The following is a 22,794-nucleotide window of genomic DNA, read 5'->3' on the forward strand; positions in this document are numbered from 1 at the left end:
AACTCTCCCATGACTTTTTTCATAAGGAGCCAGACAACCAGGAAGTGTCCAGAACAGAGTAGTATTACAGCAACATCAGAGCAAAAACGAGCAATGAGGACATGAAACCAGGACTGCAGTAAGTTAAAGGAAGCTATTTAGCAAAAAAAAAAAAAATTCCTTTAGTGACCCTTTAAGGCCTCGTACACACGGACGGACAGTCCGCTGAAAACGGTCCGCCGGACCGTTTTCAGCGGACATGTCCGCCCGGAGATTTCTGTCTGATGGTTGTACACACCATCAGACAGAAATCCGCAAGTAAACAATACGCGGGGACGTGGCCGCGTCGCCGCCGCGACGATGACGCGGCGACGTGGGCGGCCCTGAAAGTTCAAAGCTTCCACGCATGCGTCGAATCAGTACGACGCATGCGAGGGATGGCGGGCGGTCGGACGTGTCTGGTGAGTCTGTACAGACGACCGAACACGTCCAACGGACAAGTTTCCAGCGGACAGATTTCTTAGCATGCTTAGAAATTTTGAAATTTTAGAAATTTTTGTCCGCTGGAAACTGTCCGATCCGCCAGACAATTGTCCGGTCGGGCCTACACACGACCGGATCTGTCCGCTGAAACTGGTCCGTCGGACAAATATCAGCGGACAGATCCGGTCGTGTGTACGGGGCCTAACCCTGCTTTAAACTTTGTTACAGCTTTATCACTGACCTGTCCAGTGTGTTCATTGGCCTTTATGATGCTCTTTGTTCATTAAGGTTCTCTAACAGGCCTCTGAGGGCTTCACAGAATAGTTGTATTTATACTGAGATTAAATTACACACACATGGACACTATTTATTAGTTAGGTGACTTCTGAAGGCAATTGCTTGCACTAGATTTTAGTTATTGGTATCAGAGTAAAGGGGGCGGAATACAAATGCACGCCACACTTTTCAGATATTTATTTGTAAAAAAAGATCCACTTCACAATTATTTGCCACTTTGTGTTGGTCTATCACATAAAATCCAAATAAAATACATTTGAGTTTTGTAACATGACAAAATGTTGACAATTTTAAGGGGTATGAATACTTTTTCAAGGCACTGTATTTAATGACTGGAGCAGTTCCTCATTTTAAAAGCAATATTCTGCTTTATAATTAGAACAGGGTTAGGTTTTTTAAAACTATATTTCTATTTCTTCTTTTGAGCATTCTTTACAAATTGTTTAGAGTTTCTTATCTTTAGGAAAATGTAATGCCGCGTACACACGGTCGTTTTATGTGATGAAAAAAAATGAAGTTTTTAAAAACGTCACTTTAATTGACCGTGTGTGGGGGAAAACGTCGTTTTATGTCTTCTAAAAAACGACCAAAAAAAATTGAAGCATGCTTCAATTTTATGTGTCGTTTTTCAAAACGTCAACTTTTACTTCACAGAAATTGACCGTGTGTAGCAAAAACGTCGTTTAAAACTATGTTTTTTCATCCGCGCATGCCCAGAAGCTAGTTATGAAGCAAGCTTCAATGGAAAAACGTGGTGGAGCGTAACCTCGCTTTGCTAGAACATTGTGAGAAAAACGATGGTGTGTAGGCAACTTCGTCTTTGAAAATTGAAGTTTCAAAAACGTCGTTTTTTACTTCACAGAAAATGTCGTTTTTTTTCATCACATAAAGTGATGGTGTGTATGCGGCATAAGCCTTTTTTTATGAAGAGAAAAATACTTCTGGATCTTAGGTGCACCATCTAAATGCAATTCAATTTAGAGATAAGCCTGGTGTGTCTGATTTTTTACTAAAGAACAATATAAAACATTGCTTTGAACAGAAACATAATAATATCGATGATAAACAAACAACCAAGGTTTCTGATCTTTGAAGGCACTGAAGAAGCAAAATTAGTTTTTGTATCTGCGTAACCACTTACAGGTCCCCAGCTGCAACACACCGACTCGGGATGATATCAGCACTCCACATTCTCCGCAGATACCGCCATGTCCCAAATGCCAAGTTAACCCACCATTAACTGGAATTTTACAGAGGACCCCATACCATTCCTGGTATGTAGCCTCCTATCTCCTGACTGAGCTGTTTACCCTTTATCTGCCTGTTTCCCTAGTCATGCCAGCCCTTTCGCTTATTATGTATTATTTATTTTTTGCTTTGGGCCTCTCTGTCAGTTATCCTACACTTTAATGAAGCCTAAGTGAGGCGAGAGGAGTAAGGCAAACATTCTCCGAAAAATAATCAACACCGATAAGTCTAAAGGACTTAATTAATTTATATACAATAATATATCTGACAGGGTTAGAAGGGGGAATGAGGGGCTTGACTAGGGCAGCCAGTCAGATAACATACTACCCCCAACCACACATGCAAATACCCTTACCATCATTATTGAATAATACCACTGACACCTTCTGCATTTAAATGGCCTGTTCGGCCTATTATTAACAAAGCCAAATAAACTATAACCATTATTAAAATATTTAAATATTCCAGTTCAAACCAAATACTTGGTTGTCGTCCCTTGACGACCCCATCTTCAACTTTTAGAGTCTGTGGTACCTTCTAGTGATCTGTGAGAGGGAAACCTGACCATAGAACTGCGACTGACGATCGTTTGGGGAGAGTGTGGTCCTCCAGCTAGTTTATATTTTATCAATATATTGATCTGGAAAATCCAATTTATTGAGAACGGTGAAGGATTCACACAGTGGTGGAGCACTTGAAATTTTTTACAAATTTTAAATGTTTTATTTTCACAGTTTTCACTATTTTGATCATATTGCTTTTTTCATTATGATATTGCAGATTGATTTTCTGGACAATTTTTTTCAGCAACTTAAGAGTATTGGGCCAGATCCTCAAAAGGGATACGCCGGCGTAACTGCTGTTACGCCGTCGTATCCCTGTTCCTAACTATGGAACTGATCCACAGAATCAGTTTTCCATAGTTAGGCAGAAGATCCGGCATGTGTAAGGGACTAACACTGCCGGATCTTAGGATGCAGTACCGCATCCGCCGCTGGGGGCATTTTGTGTCGAAATGCCGCCTCGGGTATGCAAATTAGCACTTACGGAGATCCACAAAGCTTTTCAGCTTCGTTTTTTCTCCGCAAGTTTTAGTTTACAAACGCAAAATTAGGGCTGCTTTTACAAAGTGTAAACTGTTTACACCATGTAAAAGCAGACCCTTCTGTCCAGCGACGCGATATTTTTTTTGTTTTGAATTTTTTTTTTCCCGACGCAACTTTATTGACCTGTCGCGATCCACAAAGCTTGGCGTAACGTAATTTCGCGCTATGCACGTCGGGAAAATGACGTCACGAGCATGCGCAGTACGGCTGGCGCAGGAGCGCGCCTAATTTAAATGGGAATCGCCCCCTGTTGAAGAGGAACGCCTTGCACCAGACGGATTTAAGTTACACCGCTCAAAATTTCTAGGTAAGTGCTTTGTGGATCGGGCACTTAGTTAGAGATTTTGCGGCGGTGTAACTTAAATGGAAAAAGTTACGTTGCGCCGGGTTTTTGAGGATTAGGCCCTTTGTTTATAAGTTTTTCTTCTTGCAATTTGATGTGCACTAGTACTTTATACATACTTTTATTCACAGAATTTGTTTATTATGTATGGGGAACTATATATATATATATATATATATATATATATATATATATACACAAAGTTTTATAATATTATTAACAATTATTACCTAGGGGGTTCACAAATTAATTGTGCGGATTAGCGCCACTCTCAATATTATACACAGTTTTAAAAAAGGGTGGGCTCTGTGAGCAGAGCACTGCACTCCATGCCCCCCCCCCCCCCCAGTTCTGTGACAATAGCAAATTAATATTCACTATTCTAACACTGATGCCAATCAGGAAGCGGATCATGAGACCTGTCACCAGATTGGCCAAAAGGAGATCCCATCCGATTGGCTGGCGAGGAGGAGGGGCAGAGATGCTGGGGGACCGAGACAGCCGCCACCCGCAGACCGGAAAGAAGCCACGCTGCCCATGAGATGGGGTAAGTGCGGGGCCCTGACTGACTGGAGAGGGGCGACCGCATCCCAGCCGGCGGACCGGGGGGGGGGGGTGAAGTTGGGCTTCTATGCCATCTGTGACACAACAGGGGAGGCTGTGGCGGCGGGTGTATTGTTTGCCCCCCCACTGGGCTATGGGGAATGGTCTTAAACCATGGAGAAAGCCTTCAGGAGCGGAGGATTCGGTAAGTAAAAACTGCTTCTGACAGCCCCCTAGGCCTAAACAAGCGGGGGGGGGGGGGTATTTTTACTTTCCCTGTAGCTCAACTTTGATGTTTACCAGACCATTCCCTATTGAGGTAAAGGGCAGGTATTGGCTTTGAAAAGTGTTATGAAAGCTTTATAAGTTGGGAGCAAGCTTCTGTGTGTACAAGACCCGGTAGTTTTTTTCAATCTCTGTCACTGTCATTTTTGCTGGGCAGCTCAGCTGGCACATATTAAAGATGGAAAAAAAAAAAAAAATTTACTATATGAATCTCAGCATTACAAGTTCAGAACGTAGGTTATCACATTTTTCACAATAGTGCTTCTTTAGATCATTCGCTTTCATATTGATGGACAAACCACAAGGACATTTTTAATTATAAAAAATGCTGCCTTTAAACCCCCCCTGTCTGACCTCCAGCTATATATGAGGACAGTCTCTGAATCGTACACATACAGGACAATAGTGTCTGAAGATATTAGAAGCATTACTTACATGGGCTCTGGAAGTTTCATGTTCCTGGGTGGTAAATTTGGGACTGACGCTGGGCCTAGTGGTGATTTGATGGGGGGCGGTGGAGGCAATGCGGATGATAAGGCAGATGACTTCTGTTCACTGACGAGTACTTTTCCACCTATTGATGTATAAAAAGATATAGATCTGTTAACAATACAGTGCATATAGAAATTGAGCATAACAAAACATTTTTTTTCTATTTTAGGGTGCAGGTTATAATTTCTGTAGATGTTGCCTTTGGGGAAATTTTCCCTCATTTCCTTTTCTGTCCGACACCTTTCAAACAGGAAGTGAAGGAAACTCCTCCCAGTAAGGACACAAACCATAAAAAAAATCCTGGTTGGGGTTGTCAGGAACGCATGCCCATGGCAGCTAGCTAACTGGGGTGTGGACCTTGACTGGGGTAGAAGGGAATGAGGGGGAGGGGAGCTTATTTTGAGCGTATAAGACTTACTGTAATACACTTTTCACAGCCTCTGGCCATCACTAGAGGGAGACTCCACTACAATCCAACTGGCTGACCACATACAGGCAGATATGAAGCGTACATAAAATCTGGTGCACTCGAAGGGTTGGTTTTGGTTCAGAACATTTTTATTGTATCCTATTTTGTATGTGTTCTATTTATTACTTGTTAATAAAACTAACTTTGTTATACTTTAATACATCCTCTCCATTCTTTTGGTAGTGCTTTTAAAGTCCCGCCCCCAGGGGTTCCCCCATTTCTTTATTCTATATCCATTGGGATGTGGCACACCTGCATTAGTTTTCTCTATCAGATCCCTTCTCTCTACTCGAAGGGTTGGGGAGCAGTCCAGCCTATAGCACACACTACTAGGATTCCTCCAGCTATCCTACAAGTTAAAACCCTGTGTTCATCACTCTTCCCACTGTCCACACACCAGACACACAACAAGGGGTAGCTTGCCACCACCTAGCAGTTTGTTCACTGATTGGCCTGCTAGGCAACCACACAAACACACACACACACACACACACACACACACATCTTTATCTGGCAGATTTGCTAGTTTACAATCTGCATGCAATCTGCCAGCACACATACAATTGCATACAGATTGGCAACAAACTTAGATCAAGCACGTAGACACTAAAATGCAGCAACTCTCTAGGGATATGAGTCCTAGCTTAGTGCACAAAAAACACTTAATTTTATAACTTAATATCCAAAAATTAGGCAGTGCATAAAATATATACAAAGGAAAGGAATAATAAAAAAAAAAGAAATAAAAATAATAGGGATAAAAACAGGCCATGGTTTACCCTGTGATAGGAGCATGTCAGAACGTCCACAATTTACCTGTTAGATAGACTGGCTCTGTGTGAATCACACATCCTTAACTCTCTGTGTTCTGAAGGGGGTGAAGTTAAATGAGCCATGGATGGTTCTGACCTGCTGGGTCGAGGATAGGATTTGCTGTCTCTGCCCCTGTTAGGGAGATTCACCCTCACTATTTATCCTCTTTATCATTATCATTGAAAATGACAGTAAAAGAAAATCCCACATTTTCCAATGGGGGTACTAGTTCTGGTGACCTGGGGGTTCTGACGAGATTCCCTAATTAGCAGGGAGTTCCTTTCACTTCCTGTTTTGGCTATGGGACAGGAAGTGAATGTAAATCTCCCAAAGGGACAAAGATGGCAAAAATAAAATGACAGAAGTTATAACCCTCCCTTACTCTATTCAAAATGAAATAACAGAGGGGTGGCAGCAGCCCAAAAGTCTCTAAGATCTCGTTCAGCAGTCTGTATTTACAAAGGACAGGGGCAGTTGGTTGCCTCCTTCCAAGACCTTTCCCCAGTGATACCAGACTAGATCTTCAGCAGACAGTCCCTCAATTAGCTCTCCTTAGCCTCAGCATCCAGGCCCTCAGGTCACCCACCAGAGGCCTCACAAACAACAAGCGCATGGCAACACTGCCCTGGAGGGCATTAAGTCCTCCAGGCTGGACTTATCATCTCCAGGAAATGACCCCGAGCCCAGTGCGCTCAGAGAATATATACAGTCTCCCAGTATGCCTTAATTGCTCTGCTCCCTGGGATTGGTCAGGGCTGTATAAATATCAATGCTACAATCTGCATAGCTCCACACCTATGATACAGAAGGTTCTCTGGAAATCAGAGGGAGTAAACAGACTAGCAACTGCTGAGTACAGTGAGCAGACCTAACTAGTCAAATGCAGCTTTACTGAACACAGTGAGCAATTCAATTGAACTAACACAGCAATTGCAGCCACACAGAATACAGCGTGACAAGCTAATTTTATCCCCCACGTCATATGATGTCCTTGCATTCCCAGGCGGCTAGGGGGCGCATTGCTCGGGACCTGGTGCGTGTGCCCAGCGGCCGCGATGTCCGCCGGGCACCCACGATTGCCCGCAATCACGGCAGGACCATGGATCTGTGTGTGTAAACACACATATCCATGTCCTGTCAGCAGTGAGGAGACAGATGTGTGTTCCCAGTAAAGAGGAACACACATCGGTCTCCTCCCCTTGTGAGTCTCCCTCCCCCTACAGTTAGAACACACTTTAGGGAACATATTAACCCCTTACTCGCCCCCTAGTGTTAACCCCTTCCCTGCCAGTCACATCTCCACTTTACAGTTTTATAGCACTAATCGCTGTGTAAGTGTGAATAGTCCCAAAAATGTGTCAAAATTGTCCGATATGTCCGCCGCAATGTCACGGTCACAATAAAAATCGCAGATCGCTGCCATTAATAGTAAAAAAAAAAAAGCCATAATTCTATTCCCTATTTTGTAGATGCTAGAACTTTTGCGCAAACTGATCAAATACGCTTATTTCGATTTTTTTTACCAAAAATATGTAGCAGAATTCGTATCGGTCTAAACTGAGCAAAAAAAATGTTTTTTTTTTAAAAAAATTATGATATTTATTAAATAAAAAAGTTAAAGATATTGTGTTTTTTTTTTCAAAATTATCGCTCTTTTGTTTATAGCACAAAAAATAAAAACCGCAGAGGTGATCAAATACCACCAAAAGAAAGCTCTATTTGTGGGGAAAAAAATGGATGCCAATTTTGTTTGGGAGCCACGTCGCACGACTGCGCAATTGTCATTCAAAGTGCGACAGCGCCGAAAACTAAAAATTGGTCTGGGCAGGAAGGGGGTGAAAATGCCCAGTATTGAAGTGGTTAAGTACTGTCAAAATCTCATACAAATAAGCAGTGCTGGACAGCTTTGTAAGTCTGTCTGGTTCCCTTGGTTGGGTCACTGTACCCCACATCTCCCTTCATAGTCCTGGGTGACAATCAAAGCCTGCACTACACTCATGGAGCAGTTGTAGCACCAATTGGCAGGTCACATGGCAGAACTTTCACAGTTTCGCAATACCACTTTCCGTAGTTAGAGTGTGAAGTCATTTATGAGAAATGTCTTTACAAATAACTTGCCCTTGTTTCACATTGGTCAACATTTTAGCTTTTTAGAAGTCAGCTTTGAGAAATCTAAGAGCTCTTTCACACTTGTATTAAATTATAAAGCAGCCTAAAAGCACATTGATGCTCCTATAGCGTTAATGAGCATTTAGGATGCATTGTCCAGGGCGTCAGGCAACACTTCTCAAACACCCCGTGTTTTTTTTTTTTTTTTTTTAAACGAAAATGGGAAATAATAACTGACGCTTTGCATAAACACTGTAAATGCACTGTAAACGCCAAAGGCATGTTTACTGTGCGATTACGGTGCGGTTGTGGTGGGTTTCAATAGAACTGAATAAAGGCAGTTGCAAAATGTCAACGCTTGCTTAACTCAGCAGACAGCAATATTTCTGCCTGGCCACAAAGCAACGCTAACGCAGCAGACAGTGTACACACCTCCATCTGCTCCCAATTGTAACAATTTTGGGCCAGATCCACGCAGATCGGCGTAATTTTAAGCAGGCGTAGCGTATCGTAGTTATGCTACGCCGCCGCTACTTTGAGAGGCAAGTGCTGTATTCTCAAAGCACTTGCGTCTAAAGTTACGGTGGGGTAGCGTAAATGTGTCGGCGTAAGAGCGCGCAATTCAAATGGATAAGATGTGGGCGTGTTTTATGTTAATTGTACTTGACCCCACGTAAATGACGTTTTTTTTGAACAGCGCATGCGCCGTCCGTGGGGGCATCCCAGTGCGCATGCTCGAAATCATGTCGCAAATAGTCAATGCTTTCGACGTGAACGTAATTTACCCAAAGCCCTATTCGCGAACGTTTTACGCAAACAACGTAAACGACATTGCGTAAGCCTTATAGACCCAGGGGTAATGTTACGCCAAAAAAAGCCTTACGGAAACGACGTAAAAAAATTGAGGATTGGCGTATCTAGCTAATTTGCATACTCTACGCGGAAATCAACGGAAGCGCCACCTAGCGGCCAGCGTAAATATGCACCTTAGATCAGACAGCGTACTAAGACGTACGTCAGTCGGATCGAGCCCACATTCAGTCGAATCTTGTTTTGTGGATACAAAACAAAGATACAACGGGGCATCTTAGAACTTACGCGGCGTATCAATAGGACACAGGAGCGATCCGTATCGATCGCTCACTGTGTCCAATTCAGAAAAGTGAGGTAAATGACACATTTACCTGCCCCCTTCCCCACTCCCCATCTGCCTGTGTACCTGCAACAGCCAGCGGAAGAGGAAAGTCAGCAGTACTGCGGTGGGGGGTGGTGCACAGGCACACAGGGGGGGGGGAATCAGATGTGGGCAGACCAAGGAAGGGGATCGGTGCAGTGGGATTAAGGGAAAATTACAGAACGATGCATGTCTGTCTCTCCCTTCAGCAGCTGAAAGCAGGTGGGAAGGTGAGGGGGAGAAACCAACTTTCAGCTGCTAGAGGGAGAGACACAGTGCATCTTTCTGTAATTGTTCTCCCATCCCACCACACCGATCCCCCTGCTGTCTGGACCCCCCTGTGTGCCTGTGCCCCCTACGGCCCTGGGTGTGGGGGTCACTAAGGGTAAGTACATTGTAAGTACACTATTGCCACGTACACACAACCGTTTTTCCGGTTAAAAAATTACGTTTTTTTTATGTCATTTAAAACGATCGTGATGCTCCAGAGCATTTTTCACGATGTAAATAATGGCCATTAAAAATTTAGAACATGCTCTAATTTTTCACGTCGTTTTTAATGTTGTAAAAAAATGGTCATGTGTGGGCTTCAACGACGTGAAAAAAACGCGCATTCTCAGAAGCAAGTTATGAGACGGGAGCGCTCGTTCTAGTAAAACTAGCGTTCGTAATGAAGTAAGCACATTCATCACGCTGTAACAGACTGAAAAGCGCAGATCGTCTTTTACTAACACGGATTTAGCTAAAGCAGCCCAGAGGGTGGCGCCATCCGAATGGAACTTCCCCTTTATAGTGCCGTCGTACTTGTTGTACGTCACCGCGCTTTGTTAGAGCATTTTTTTTCACGATCATGTGTAGGCAAGGCCGGTTTAACGATCGGGTTGAAAAAAACGTCGTTTTTTTCTAGACCATTAAAAATGTCATTTTTTGCAACCCGAAAAACGGGCATTACACTTTAAAAGTGCTTTAAAACAGAGTAAGCTCTCTTTTCCTTCCTTTTTGTTTTCAAAATACTTGTTCATACTTGTTAAGAGCTTGTTCATACCATATCGTGGCCAATAGAACAGGAAAGTGTATTTTACAACGTAAAATATTTTTTAAGAAGAGCTGAAATACATTTTTATTAATCCTTTTTTAACTTTTTTTTTGTTACTTTATTCTTTTACACTGCTCTGCAAAAATCCATGCTATGCTATGTATGAACGAAAGCCATAGGCCCAGATCCACGTAGCGGATCGTATTTTTATGCAGGCGTAGCGTATCTTAGTAACGCTACGCCGTCGCAACTTTGAGAGGCAAGTGCTGTATTCACAAAGCACTTGCCTCTAAAGTTACGGCGGCGTAGCGTAAATCTCCCGGCGTAAGGGCGCGCAATTCAAATGTATGTGATGGGGGCGTGTTTTATGTTAATACGTCTTGACCCAACGTAAATGACATTTTTTTTGAACGGCGCATGCGCCGTCCGTGGGGGTATCCCAGAGCGCATGCTCGAAATTAACTCGCAACAAGCCAATGCTTACGACGTGAACGTCATTCTACGCAAAGCCCTATTCGCGAACGACTTACGCAAACGACGTAAAAATGTCAAAATTCAACGCGGGAACGACAGCCATACTTAACATTGCGTACGACTCATAGAGCAGGGGTAACGTTACGCCGAAAAAAGCCTTACGTAAACTACGTAAAAAAAAGCGCCGGGCGGACGTACGTTTGTGGATTTGCGTATCTACCTAATTTGCATACTCGACGCGGAATTCGACGGAAACGCCACCTAGCGGCCAGCGTAAATATGCACCTTAGATCCGACGCCGTACTAAGACGTACGCCAGTCGGATCTAGCACAGCTTCAGGCGTATCTTGTTTTGTGGATACAAAACAAAGATACGCCGGAGCAAAGTAGAAGTTACGCGGCGTATCAATAGATACGCCAGCGTAACTTCTTTGTGGATCTGGCCCATAGGGTATAAGACTATTTGCTTTGTCCTTGCGCTGGGACTTTATTGGGCAATCCAGCACTGATGGTGTGAAGGAGTCCATACAGGCAGGAAATCCATTCTCTTATGAATAAGCTTTCACTTAGCAAGCGGGCACTGAAACAATGAAGAGGGCAGAAGGTGGCTCAGGAATAAAGTGGATTGTACTGCCCTAAGGATTTTCAATAAATGAAATCTTCTGCATTAGATGTTACTGAAATGACTTCTCTTTTCTAGTAGATTCTAAGTTGTTTCTCATATTCTTTTCTCAAGCCCATTATCTCACTGCTCATAAATATTAACCTGAAAGGAAGAAGTGAAAACTGCAATATCAGCCTGCAAGATTTTTTTTTTTAACGGTAAACGAACACATCTAAACAAATATATCCTTCATATTATATTGTCATTGGAAGCTTCACATAATCAGACATAAGGAGAAGTGAATTTACAAATGAATTAGCGCATGGCAGAGCTATGATGGCTAATCTATGTATTCAATTCATAAACTATTTCCAAACGCAGTTACTTAACCACTTAAGCCCCGGACCATATTGCTGGTCAAAGACCAGAGCATTTTTTTGCGATTCGGCACTGCGTTGCTTTAACTGACAATTGCGCGGTCGTGCGACGTGGCTTCCAAACAAAATTGGCGTCCTTTTTTCCCCACAAATAGAGCTTTCTTTTGGTGGTATTTGATCACCTCTGCGGTTTTTAGTTTTTGCGCTATAAACAAAAATAGAGCGACAATTTTGAAAAAAAATAATATTTTTTACTTTTTACCATAATAAATATCCCCCAAAAATATACAAACTTTTTTTCCCCTCAGTTTAGGCCGATACGTATTCTTCTACATATTTTTCATAAACAAAAAACACAATAAGCGTTTATTGATTGGTTTGCGCAAAAATTCTAGCATTTACAAAATAGGGGATAGTTTTATGGCATTTTTATAAATATTTTTTTTTACTAGTAATGGCGGCGATCAGCGATTTTTTTTCGGTACTGCGACATTATGGCGGACACTTCGGACACTTTTTTGGGACCATTGGCATTTTTATAAAAATGCCACTGGCAGGGAAGGGGTTAACACTAGGGGGCGGGGAAGGGTTTAAGTATGTTCCCTGGGTGTTTTCTAACTGTAGGGGGGGGGGTGGACTGACATGGGGAAATTACTGATCGCTGTTCATACATTGTATGAACAGACGGTCAGGCATTCCTCCCCTGACAGGACCGGGAGATATGTGTTTACACACACAGCTCCCGGTTCTCGCTCTGTAACGAGCAATCGTGGGTGCCCGCCGGTGATCACGACCGCCGGGCACGCGTGCGCGCCCCTATTGGCTGCTGGGAGAGCTACGTATAGCTACGTGCTCTCGCCCAGCAGAGCCGACCTGCCGCCGTATAACTGCGTCGGCTGGTCGGCAAGCAGTTAAAGTGATACTAAACAAGGTTTCCCCTATTTTGTAGGCAATATAACTTTTGCGCAAACCAGGTTATTGCGATTTTTTTTTTTTTTTACCAAAAATATGTAGAAGAATACGTATCGGCCTAAACTGAGAATTTTTTTTTTATTGAATATTTATTATAGCAAAAAGTTAAAAATATTGTTTTTTTTTTCAAAATTTACGCTCTTTTTTTGTTTATACCCCAAAAAAAAAAAATTGCACAGGCGATCAAATACCACCAAAAGAAAGCTCTATTTGTGGGGAAAAAAGGACGTCAATTTTGTTTGGGAGCCACGTCGCACGACCGCGCAATTGTCAGTTAAAGCGACGCAGTGCCGGAAGCTAAAATCTCGTCTGGGCAGGAAGGGGGTGCATGTGCCCAGTAGGCAAGTGGTAAACATGGTAATATAATTTCAAAGGTTATTTTTTTTGTATATTTAAATCTACAGCTGTTATACAACATGATACAGGATGATGCCTCCATGAAGGTCCTTGATAGGTATTTTCAAGGATAGGATGACAATGCTATATCATTCTCTCCCAATGGTGCTGCTGTGTTGTCACCCTGGATAATTTTCTCCCAATGAAAACTACCAGTGGCCATTCCAACCAATGCATACTAGCTCATTATGCATTTTGTCTTGCAGTTTTTTCGCTTTGTTTTTTTTGTTTTTGTTTTTTTCTGAGGTTTACAACCTCTTTAAATGTTAAATGCCATTTTAGAAATGTAGCAGTGTTGTTAAACCTACTAAAACAAGATGGATTCCAAACCGTTACAGTTTCCTATACATTTTTGAAAATGTCTGGGATTTAATAAAAAAAAAAAAAGAATATCAACAGGATTGTTTAGTTACCACACTAAATATATGCATGCTTGTTTGCTCAAGTGTTGACAGATGAATCTGTTAAAGTGGTTGTATACCCTCTGATTTTTTATTTTTTTTTACCCCTGAAAGGCAAAAGGCATAATGAGCTAGTATGCACCGCATACTAGCTCATTATGAAATACTTACCTTAGAACGAGGCGTCAGTAACTCACCTGGTCCACGCCGAGGTAGCTGACATGTTGCCTCGAAGTGTCTTCCGGGTATCGGGGCCTCTGAGTGGCTGTAGCCGCGATGTCACTCCCGCACATGCGCGCGGGAGACTTCTTTCCGGCAAGGTCCAGCGTCTGCCGGGCTTTCAGCCGAGAATCTCCTGTGCGTTTAGGAGATATTTTTTTTACCTACAGGCAGGGCTTTTTTTCAGCGGGAACGCGGGGGAACGCAGTTCCGGCACCTCCTGGACTGACTGTATGTAATGGCAAGGGGTGCTGTGGTGTGATGCAGGGTATTGATGGGGGATCTATTCAAGCTGGAAGGGATCTATTTTTGCAGGGGGGGTCTATTGTTGCTGGGGGATCAGTTGCTGGGGGATCAGTTGTTGCTAAAAGAGATCTACTGTTGGGGGAGGTGTCTATTGTTGATAGCTCCAGGAGAGTCTATTAAGGCTGGTTGTACTATTGTTGCTGGGGGGTGGATTTTTTTGTGAGTGGTCCATTGTTGTTAGGGGGATCTATTGTTTCTGGCTGCAGGAGATCGATTTTACTGATTTTCTTGATATCATTACCAAATTTCATACAAATTTCTTAGCACCACAAAATGATACTCGGTTTTGTATTGTCTAAAAGGCGTGGTACTGGTAGGTATGGAATGGAAACAAGGGACGGTGCTTGGAGGTGGGTAGGGACAAGGAAGAGGGGTGACTCAGAAAGAGGGAGTTCCTGCACCTATTGTCTGAGAAAAAAAGCCATATTATAGGCTTACATGTAGGTAAAAGTAAAAAAACTGACTATACAATCACTATAAAACCAAGTGGGTTATTAAACAAATATCCAAATCAGATTAGGGGCCAACTGCGACAATCCGACCTTGTACTGAGATATTGGTGCTGAAATGTGCTTTATCATTTCCTGTCACACATCTAAAGGGAAGAGTACCTACAATTGGTGAAAGGTACCATGTGCTCTGCAACGGGACAGGGGGGCACTTGTAATATCCCTGGAGAGGAAATGGAGGAATGGGTAGGAAGGGAAGCCAACTTCTAAAATACAAACCCAGCAGGTCTTACATGCAAAAAGAGGATATTGGTGTGTATAGAAAATAAATAGATAAAAATGTCACGGTTTTCAGAGGAAGTAGATAAGGCTGCAATAAAGGTTCCCATAGATACTAGATAACAATCACTGAATCTGCTCCTTTTTGACCAAATCAGACAACAATGCAATTTTTATAGGTTAGTGTACGAAAGTCCTATAACAAAGTGGTCAAACATGTTAGGAAACCTTGAATGATCATCGATGTACCCCAGTGCTGGAACTGTCTACACTTTTAGGTAGATTCAGGTACGGCCGTGCAATCTTAAAGCGGTTCTCCACCCTAAAGTGGAGTCCCGCTGATCGGAACCCTCCCCCCCTCCGGTGTCACATTTGACACCTTTCAGGGGGGAGGGGGGTGCAGATACCTGTCTAAAGACAGGTATTTGCACCCACTTCCGGCCCGGCATTCACGGGCAAAAGACGGGCATTCCGTCACATCCCGTCTCCCCCCCCCTGTTGTGTGCTGGGAACACTCGGCTCCCAGCACACAGCGGGAGCCAATCGGCGGGCGCGACTCGCGCATGCGCCGTAGGGAACCGGGCAGTGAAGCCGCAGCGCTTCACTTCCTGGTTCCCTCAGCGTGGATGGAGGGGGGAGCAGCAGAGTGACGAGCGATCGCTCGTCATCTGCTGCGATCGGCGCTGGACTCCAGGACAGGTAAGTGTCCTAATATTAAAAGTCAGCAGCTGCAGTATTTGTAGCTGCTGGCTTTTAATATATTTTTCCCGTGGCACATCCGCTTTAAGACGGCGTAGCCTAGCGTGTTTACACTACGCCGCCTTAAGTAAGAGAGGCAAGTACATGATTCTCAAAGCACTTACCTCCTTACTTAGGGCGGCGTAGTGTAATCGCGGCGGGCGTAAGGGCGCCAAATTCAAATTGGTTGGAGGGGGGCGTGTTGTATGGTAATGAGGCTTGACCTCACGTCTTTTGACGTTTTTGCTACTGCGCATGCGCCGGGCACCTACATTTCCCAGTGCACATTGCGGCTAAGTACGCCGTACGGGCCTATTGATTTAGACGTGGACGTAAACGAGGTAACTCCCGATACGACTTACGCAAACGACGTAAAAAATTCGAACCTCGCGGCGGGAACGGCGGCCATACTTTAACATTGTTATTCCACTTCATAGGTGGAATAACTTTAGGCCGCCTAAGGCCTTACGGAAACAACGTAATTCGACTGCGGCGGCCGGGCGTACGTTCGTGAATCGGCGTACAAGCTCATTTCCATAATCTACGCCGGCCACAATGGAAGCGCCACCTAGCGGCCATCCGAAAAATTACAATCTAAGATAGGACGGTGCAAGCCGGCCTATCTTAGATATGTTTAAGCGTATCTCTGTTTGAGCATACGCTTAAACATACGGCGGCGTAGATTCGGAGTTAGGTCGGCTTATCTACTGATAAGCCGGCCTAACTCTTTCTGAATCTACCTAATGGTTCCTCTCCTATCTTTAGCCCAATCTGAGACACTAATGTAAACAGAGTACTCCTGTTTAGGTGGGAAAATGGCCCTGTAGACATTAGAAGATGGATAAATCATCTCTGCATGTCTAAGGCCGCGTACACACGATCAGTCTAAACCAATTAAAACGGACTGAAGGACCGTTTCATCGGTCCAAACCGACCGTGTGTGGGCCCCATGGGTCAGTTATCCTTCGGTCCAAAAATTTAGAACTTGCTTTAAAATTCAACCGATGGACGCCTAACCGATAGGTCAAAACCGATGGTTAGTATGCAAAAGCATCAGTTAAAAACCTGCGCATGCTCAGAATCAAGTCGACGCATGCTTGGAAGCATTGAACTTCATTTTTCTCTGCACGTCGTTGTGTTTTACATCACTGCGTTGGACTCGATCGTTTTTTTAACTGATGGTGTGTAGGCACATCAGACCATCAGTCAGCTTCATCGGTTAACCACTGTTCTGACAGGAGGGAAGGGATGGAGTTTGTGTCCCTGCAAAGCAGGAAATAAATTCCCTCCTAGTAAAAGCAGCCCACACAGTGTAGTAAAACACAGGCTATGCACACGGTTAACCCTCTGATCACCCCTGATGTGAACCCCTTCCCAGCCAGTGTGATTAGTACAGTGACAGTGCATATTTTTAGCACTGATCGCTGTAATAGTGTCACTGGTCCCCAAAAAGTGTCAAAAGTGTCAGTGTCAGAATGTCCGCTGCAATATCGTAGTCACTAATTGCTGCCATTACTAGTAAAAATAAAAATAAATATAAATATTCCATAGTTTGTAGACACTACAACTGTTGCGCAAACCAATCAACATCTGCTTATTGGGATATTTTTTATCAAAAGTATGTAGCAGAACACATTTTTGCCTAGATTTATGAAGAAACTTGATTTTTTTTTAATTGGATGTGTTCTATAGCGGAACATATATATACAGTGGGTATGGAAAGTATTCAGACCCCCATCCTCTCTCTTGCACCCTTTCTGCCGCTCTGTGCTGCTTCTGGTTCCTGGGTCCTAGGTCCTCTTTTCCCAGGAACTCTGCTATTCGCCTCGGGACCCTTCGGGGGAAGACCGCGCTATATTAAGATACCACTTAACTCAACTTACAAAAAGAAAAACTGAAATATCACATGGTCCTAAGTATTCAGACCCTTTGCTCAGTATTTAGTAGAAGCTCCTTCTAATACAGCCATGAGTCTTTTTGGGAAAGATGCAACAAGTTTTTCACACCTGGAATTTTTGGGATCCTCTGTCATTCTTCCTCGCAGATCCTCTCCAGTTCTGTCAGGTTGGATGGTAAATGTTGGTGGACAGACATTTTTAGGTCTCTCCAGAGATGCTCAATTGGGTTTAAGTCAGGGCTCTGGCTGGGCCATTCAAGAACAGTCACGGAGTTGTTGTGAAGCCACTCCTTTGTTATTTTAGCTGTGTGCTTGTCTTGTTGGAAGGTAAACCTTCGGCCCAGTCTGAGGTCCTAAGCACTCTGGAGAAGGTTTTCGTCCAGGAAGTCCCTGTACTTGGCCACATTCATCTTTCCCTCGATTGCAGTCATCCTGTCCCTGCAGCTGAAAAAGCCCCCACAGCATGATGCTGCCACCACCATGCTTCACTGTTGGGACTGTATTGGACAGGCGATGAGCAGTGCCTGGTTTTCTCCACAAATACCAGGGGTGAAGTCCTGGGGAAAAAAGTGTGGGAAAAAAAAAGCGTGGGAACTCCCACCCAAGATCCACTCCCCCACCAAAAAAAAAAAATTATGCGCTCTGTACCTTAGTAATCCTTTATGTTAATGGCCACTTTAGAAAGAAGTTCTTTATAAATCCCGCGATAACTCGCGGCAGACCTCCGCAATGTCTCCTGGGAACAATGACAAAGGCTCCCAGGACACATTGCAGCATTGAGGAAGTGACGGAATACCCGCACACTACCCGATGAATCCATATACGGGAAGCGGCCAGTAACATAAAGGATTACTAAGGTACGCCTGCCCCTGACAGTGACTCGAGCTGGGCATCGCCGATTAGTGAAGGATTGGCTCGGGCGGCTCGGCTGCTCTAGTCCTGCAAAGGGAACTGAGTTCCTGCTGTGAAAAAAGTGCAGGAACTCCGTTCCCACGCGTTCCCGCATGACTTGAGCCCTGACAAATACTGCTTAGAATTAAGGCCAAAAAGATCTATCTTGGTCTCATCAGACCAGAGAATCTTATTTCTCACCATCTTAGGAATCCTTTAGGTGTTTTTTTTTTAGCAAACTTCATGCAGGCTTTCATGTGTCTTGCACTGAGGAGAGGCTTCCATCAGGCCACTCTGCCACAAAGCCCCGACTGGTGGAGGGCTGCAGTGATGGTTGACTTTCTACAACTTTCTCCCATCTCCCGACTGCATCTCTGGAGCTCAGCCACAGTGATCTTTGGGTTCTTCTTTACCTCTCTCACCAAGGCTCTTCTCCCCCGAAAGCTCAGTTTGGCCAGCCGACCAGCTCTAGGAAGGGTTCTGGTCGTCCCAAACATCTTGCATTTGAGTAGACAAGTGGGTGACTAAAGCGCTAGCCAACAGTGAAAATTAAAAGTGACCAGTGAAAAACAAAATGCTGCTCAAATCTAAAATGTGCTAACAACAAATAAAGGTCTGAATAAAGAATGATGAGCGCAAACTGAAAATCTAAAAGTGAATATAAAGACAGTCCATAGGGGACTGATAACAATCAATAAAGATATGCAGTGAATTCAAAATTAGTGAAATGACCCAAAACTGATAATAAATCCAAAAATAAAAGTCCAAATATATAAATCAAAGTTTGGATAAATCAATCTAGTGTGCCAGTGATAAACAAAACTTCTGCACTTCGGGCATCAATGTGGACAATCTTGATAACTCTTTGCTTAGCCTGGGCTCGCAGTGCGCTTACCTCCAGACACTAGGTCATGCGTGTCAACGAAATCCTCCCAAAACTGGAACAGAATCCAAACAGTGGGTAACACGTGTTGCACGGAATCTTCCCAGTGCTGAGATAGAATCGAGGGGCGTTCTCTGTATCCAATACCAGTATAGGTCCAGGCGCAGCGAAGTCGACTCCACAGGATAGCTTTTTATTTCTACATTTGCTCCTGATACACCTTGTGGCTATCCTGTGGAGTCGACTTCGCTGCGCCTGGACCTATACTGGTATTGGATACAGAGAACGCCCCTCGATTCTATCTCAGCACTGGGAAGATTCCGTGCAACACGTGTTACCCACTGTTTGGATTCTGTTCCAGTTTTGGGAGGATTTCGTTGACACGCATGACCTAGTGTCTGGAGGTAAGCGCACTGCGAGCCCAGGCTAAGCAAAGAGTTATCAAGATTGTCCACATTGATGCCCGAAGTGCAGAAGTTTTGTTTATCACTGGCACACTAGATTGATTTATCCAAACTTTGATTTATATATTTGGACTTTTATTTTTGGATTTATTATCAGTTTTGGGTTATTTCACTAATTTTGAATTCACTGCATATCTTTATTGATTGTTATCAGTCCCCTATGGACTGTCTTTATATTCACTTTTAGATTTTCAGTTTGCGCTCATCATTCTTTATTCAGATCTTGCATTTGAGGATTATGGAGGCCACTGTGCTCTTAGGAGCCTTAAGTGCAGCAGGATTTTTTGTAACCTTGGCCAGATCTGTGCCTTGCCACAATTCTGTCTCAGAGCTCTTCAGGCAGTTCCTTTGACCTCAGGATTCTCATTTGCTCTGACATGCACTGTGAACTGTAAAGTCTTATATAGACAGGTGTGTGGCTTTCCTAATCAAGTCCAATCAGTAGAATCAAACACAGCTGGACTCAAATGAAGGCATAGAACCATCTCAAGGATGATCGGAAGAAATGGACAGCACCTGAGTTAAATATATGAGCGTCGCAGCAAAGGGTCTGAATACTTAGGACCATGTGATATTTCAGTTTTTCTTTTTTAACCACTTCATTACTGGGCACTTAAACCCCCTTCGTGCCCAGACCAATTTTCAGCTTTCAGCGCTGACGCATTTTGAATGACAATTGCGCGGTCATACAACACTGTACGCAAATTATATTTTTATCGTTTTTTTCCCACAAATAGAGCTTTCTTTTGGTGGTATTTGATCACATCTGTGTTTTTTATTTTTTGCGCTATATACAAAAAAAGACAGAAAATGTTGAAAAAAAACTCAATTTTTTACTTTTTGTTATAATAATATCCCAATTTATTTATTTTTTTTAAATTTTTTTCCTCGGTTTAGGCCAAAACGTATTCTTCTACATATTTTTGTTTAAAAAAAAAATCGCAATAAGCGTATATTGATTGGTTTGCGCAAAAGTTATAGCATCTACAAAATAGGGAATAGATTTATGATTTTTTATTTATTATTTTTTACTAGTAATGGCGGCGATCTGCGATTTTTTTTTTGTCAGGCCTGCGATATTGCGGCGGACATAGCGGACACTTTTGACACAATTTTGGGACGATTCACATTTACACAGCGATCAGTGCTATAAAAATGCACTAATTACTGTATAAATGTGACTGGCAGGGAAGGGGTTAACACTAGGGGGTGGGGAAGGGGTTAAATGTGTATCCTGGGTGTGTTCTGTGTGTGGGAGGGGGACTGACTGGGGGAGGTGACCGATCTGTGTCCCTATGTACAAGGGACACAGCATCGGTCTCTTCTCTCCCTGACAGGACGTGGAGCTCTGTGTTTACACACAGAGCTCCACGTCCCTGCTGTCACCGCCAATCGCGGGTACCTGGCGGACATTGCGGCCGCCAGGCATTTGCAACAGCTTCCCAACGATGCGCCGGGCACAGTGTTTCCCCGCTGCGCGCCCCCAGCGGCGCGCACGGGGAATGTAAACAACAGGAAGTCCAGGGACGTCCACCCGGCACTTGAGAGCCGCGCTGTGGACATCTTTCGTCTACAGCGCGGGTCCCAGGTGGTTAATAAGTCTGCAAAAATGTCAACAATTCTGTGTTTTTCTGTCAATATGGGGTGCTGTGTGTACATTAATGAGGAAAAAATGAACTTAAAGCAGAGTTCCACCCAAAAGTGGAACTTCAGCTTAATCCACTCCTCGCCCCCTTACATGCCACATTTGGTATGTAATTTTTTTTTGGGGGGGGGTGGGGAGTGGGGCCTTCAGGAGGAGTGGGACATCCTGTCCCACTTCCTCCTTCCGCCCAGGGGCCGCTAAGGCGATACGTTATATCGCCTTTTGGCGGCCCCTCCCTGTAAGGCGATCGCCTGGGACACGTGACAGGTCCCAGGCGATCGCCTGTCCAATCATGCGCTTTCGCATGCGCAGTGAGTGCCCGGCCGTGAAGCCGAAAGCTGTCACAGCCGGGTGCCCACAGTAACAATGAAGACGCCGGCCGGAGAGGGGGGGAGAGGCCGTTGCGTCGCTGGAACGTGGAGCAGGTGAGTGCATGTTTATTAAAAGCCAGCAGCTACACTTTTTGTAGCTGCTGACTTTTAGTAAACATTACAAATTTCTGGAACTCCCCTTTAAATGATTTTTGCAAATGGCTGAAATATAACAAAGAGTGAAAAATGTAAGGGGGTCTGAATACTTTCCGTACCCACTGTATATATATGTATATATTATATATATTTTTTAATTGCCAGTCTTTTTTTGGTTATAGTGAAAAAATTGAAAAAAGCAGAGGTGATGAAATACCCCCAAAAGAAAGCTCTATTTGTGGGAAAAAAAGGACATCAATTTTATTTGGGTACCGTGTTGCATGACCGTGCAATTGTCAGTTACAGTAACACAGTGCCGTATCGTAAAAAATGGCCTGGTCATGAAGGGGGGTAAATCTTCCGGAGGTCAAGTGGTTAAGTAGGGTTGCCACTTTTTCATCCAGCCAAACCCAAACACTTTGACAGTACACAGCTAATTTATTTTTATTTTTTCAGCATACACTCTAGGATTGTAACAGAACTGGGCGCTCCAAAGAGATTAATAATGCAGCATGCATAGTGCCCCTTTACCCTCCTCTCAGGCCCTGTTCCGAGCCACATTCCTGTCTGAATATTGTGTTCCGACTTCAGGCGGACTGAAACCCGGACACGTGATTCAAAACCCAAGCTGTCCGGGTGAATCCCGGACAGGTGACAGCCCTATGGTTAAGGGATATGGCGTCATGTTAATTTAGTGGGATGTTGAATATACAGTTTGAATACTTCAGGCAGGTCTTCCCTGTCCTGTCTCCGGATGCCAAGCACTAATACCACAAAAGGACATCACACATGAGCTCATTGTACAGAGAAACAAGGTCTGGGGATGCTACTAAAAAAAAACACCTTTTAATTTCCTTTAGCTAAACTAACTCAGTTCAGCGTAGAGAGTCAGACAAACACCCCCTTCACCAGCATGAAACACCTGACACATTCACATAAAGTGTGTGTAAAGGCA

The 22,794-nt window shown here is 43.8% G+C and overlaps 1 protein-coding gene across 2 annotated transcripts in view; it reads right to left on the minus strand.

Moving 5' to 3' along the window:
* The window catches only part of FYB1 (FYN binding protein 1), a 164,611-nt gene that overhangs the window by 73,998 nt on the left and 67,819 nt on the right, over positions 1 to 22,794 (minus strand). For both annotated transcript variants that reach the window (XM_040338638.1, XM_040338646.1), the window contains exon 3: positions 4,720 to 4,858. In XM_040338638.1, coding sequence (XP_040194572.1) covers positions 4,720 to 4,858 — 139 coding nt within the window. The remainder of the gene's footprint in view (positions 1 to 4,719; positions 4,859 to 22,794) is intronic.

The sequence above is a fragment of the Rana temporaria genome, chromosome 1 (assembly GCF_905171775.1).
Source record: "Rana temporaria chromosome 1, aRanTem1.1, whole genome shotgun sequence".
Lineage (NCBI taxonomy): Eukaryota > Metazoa > Chordata > Amphibia > Anura > Ranidae > Rana > Rana temporaria.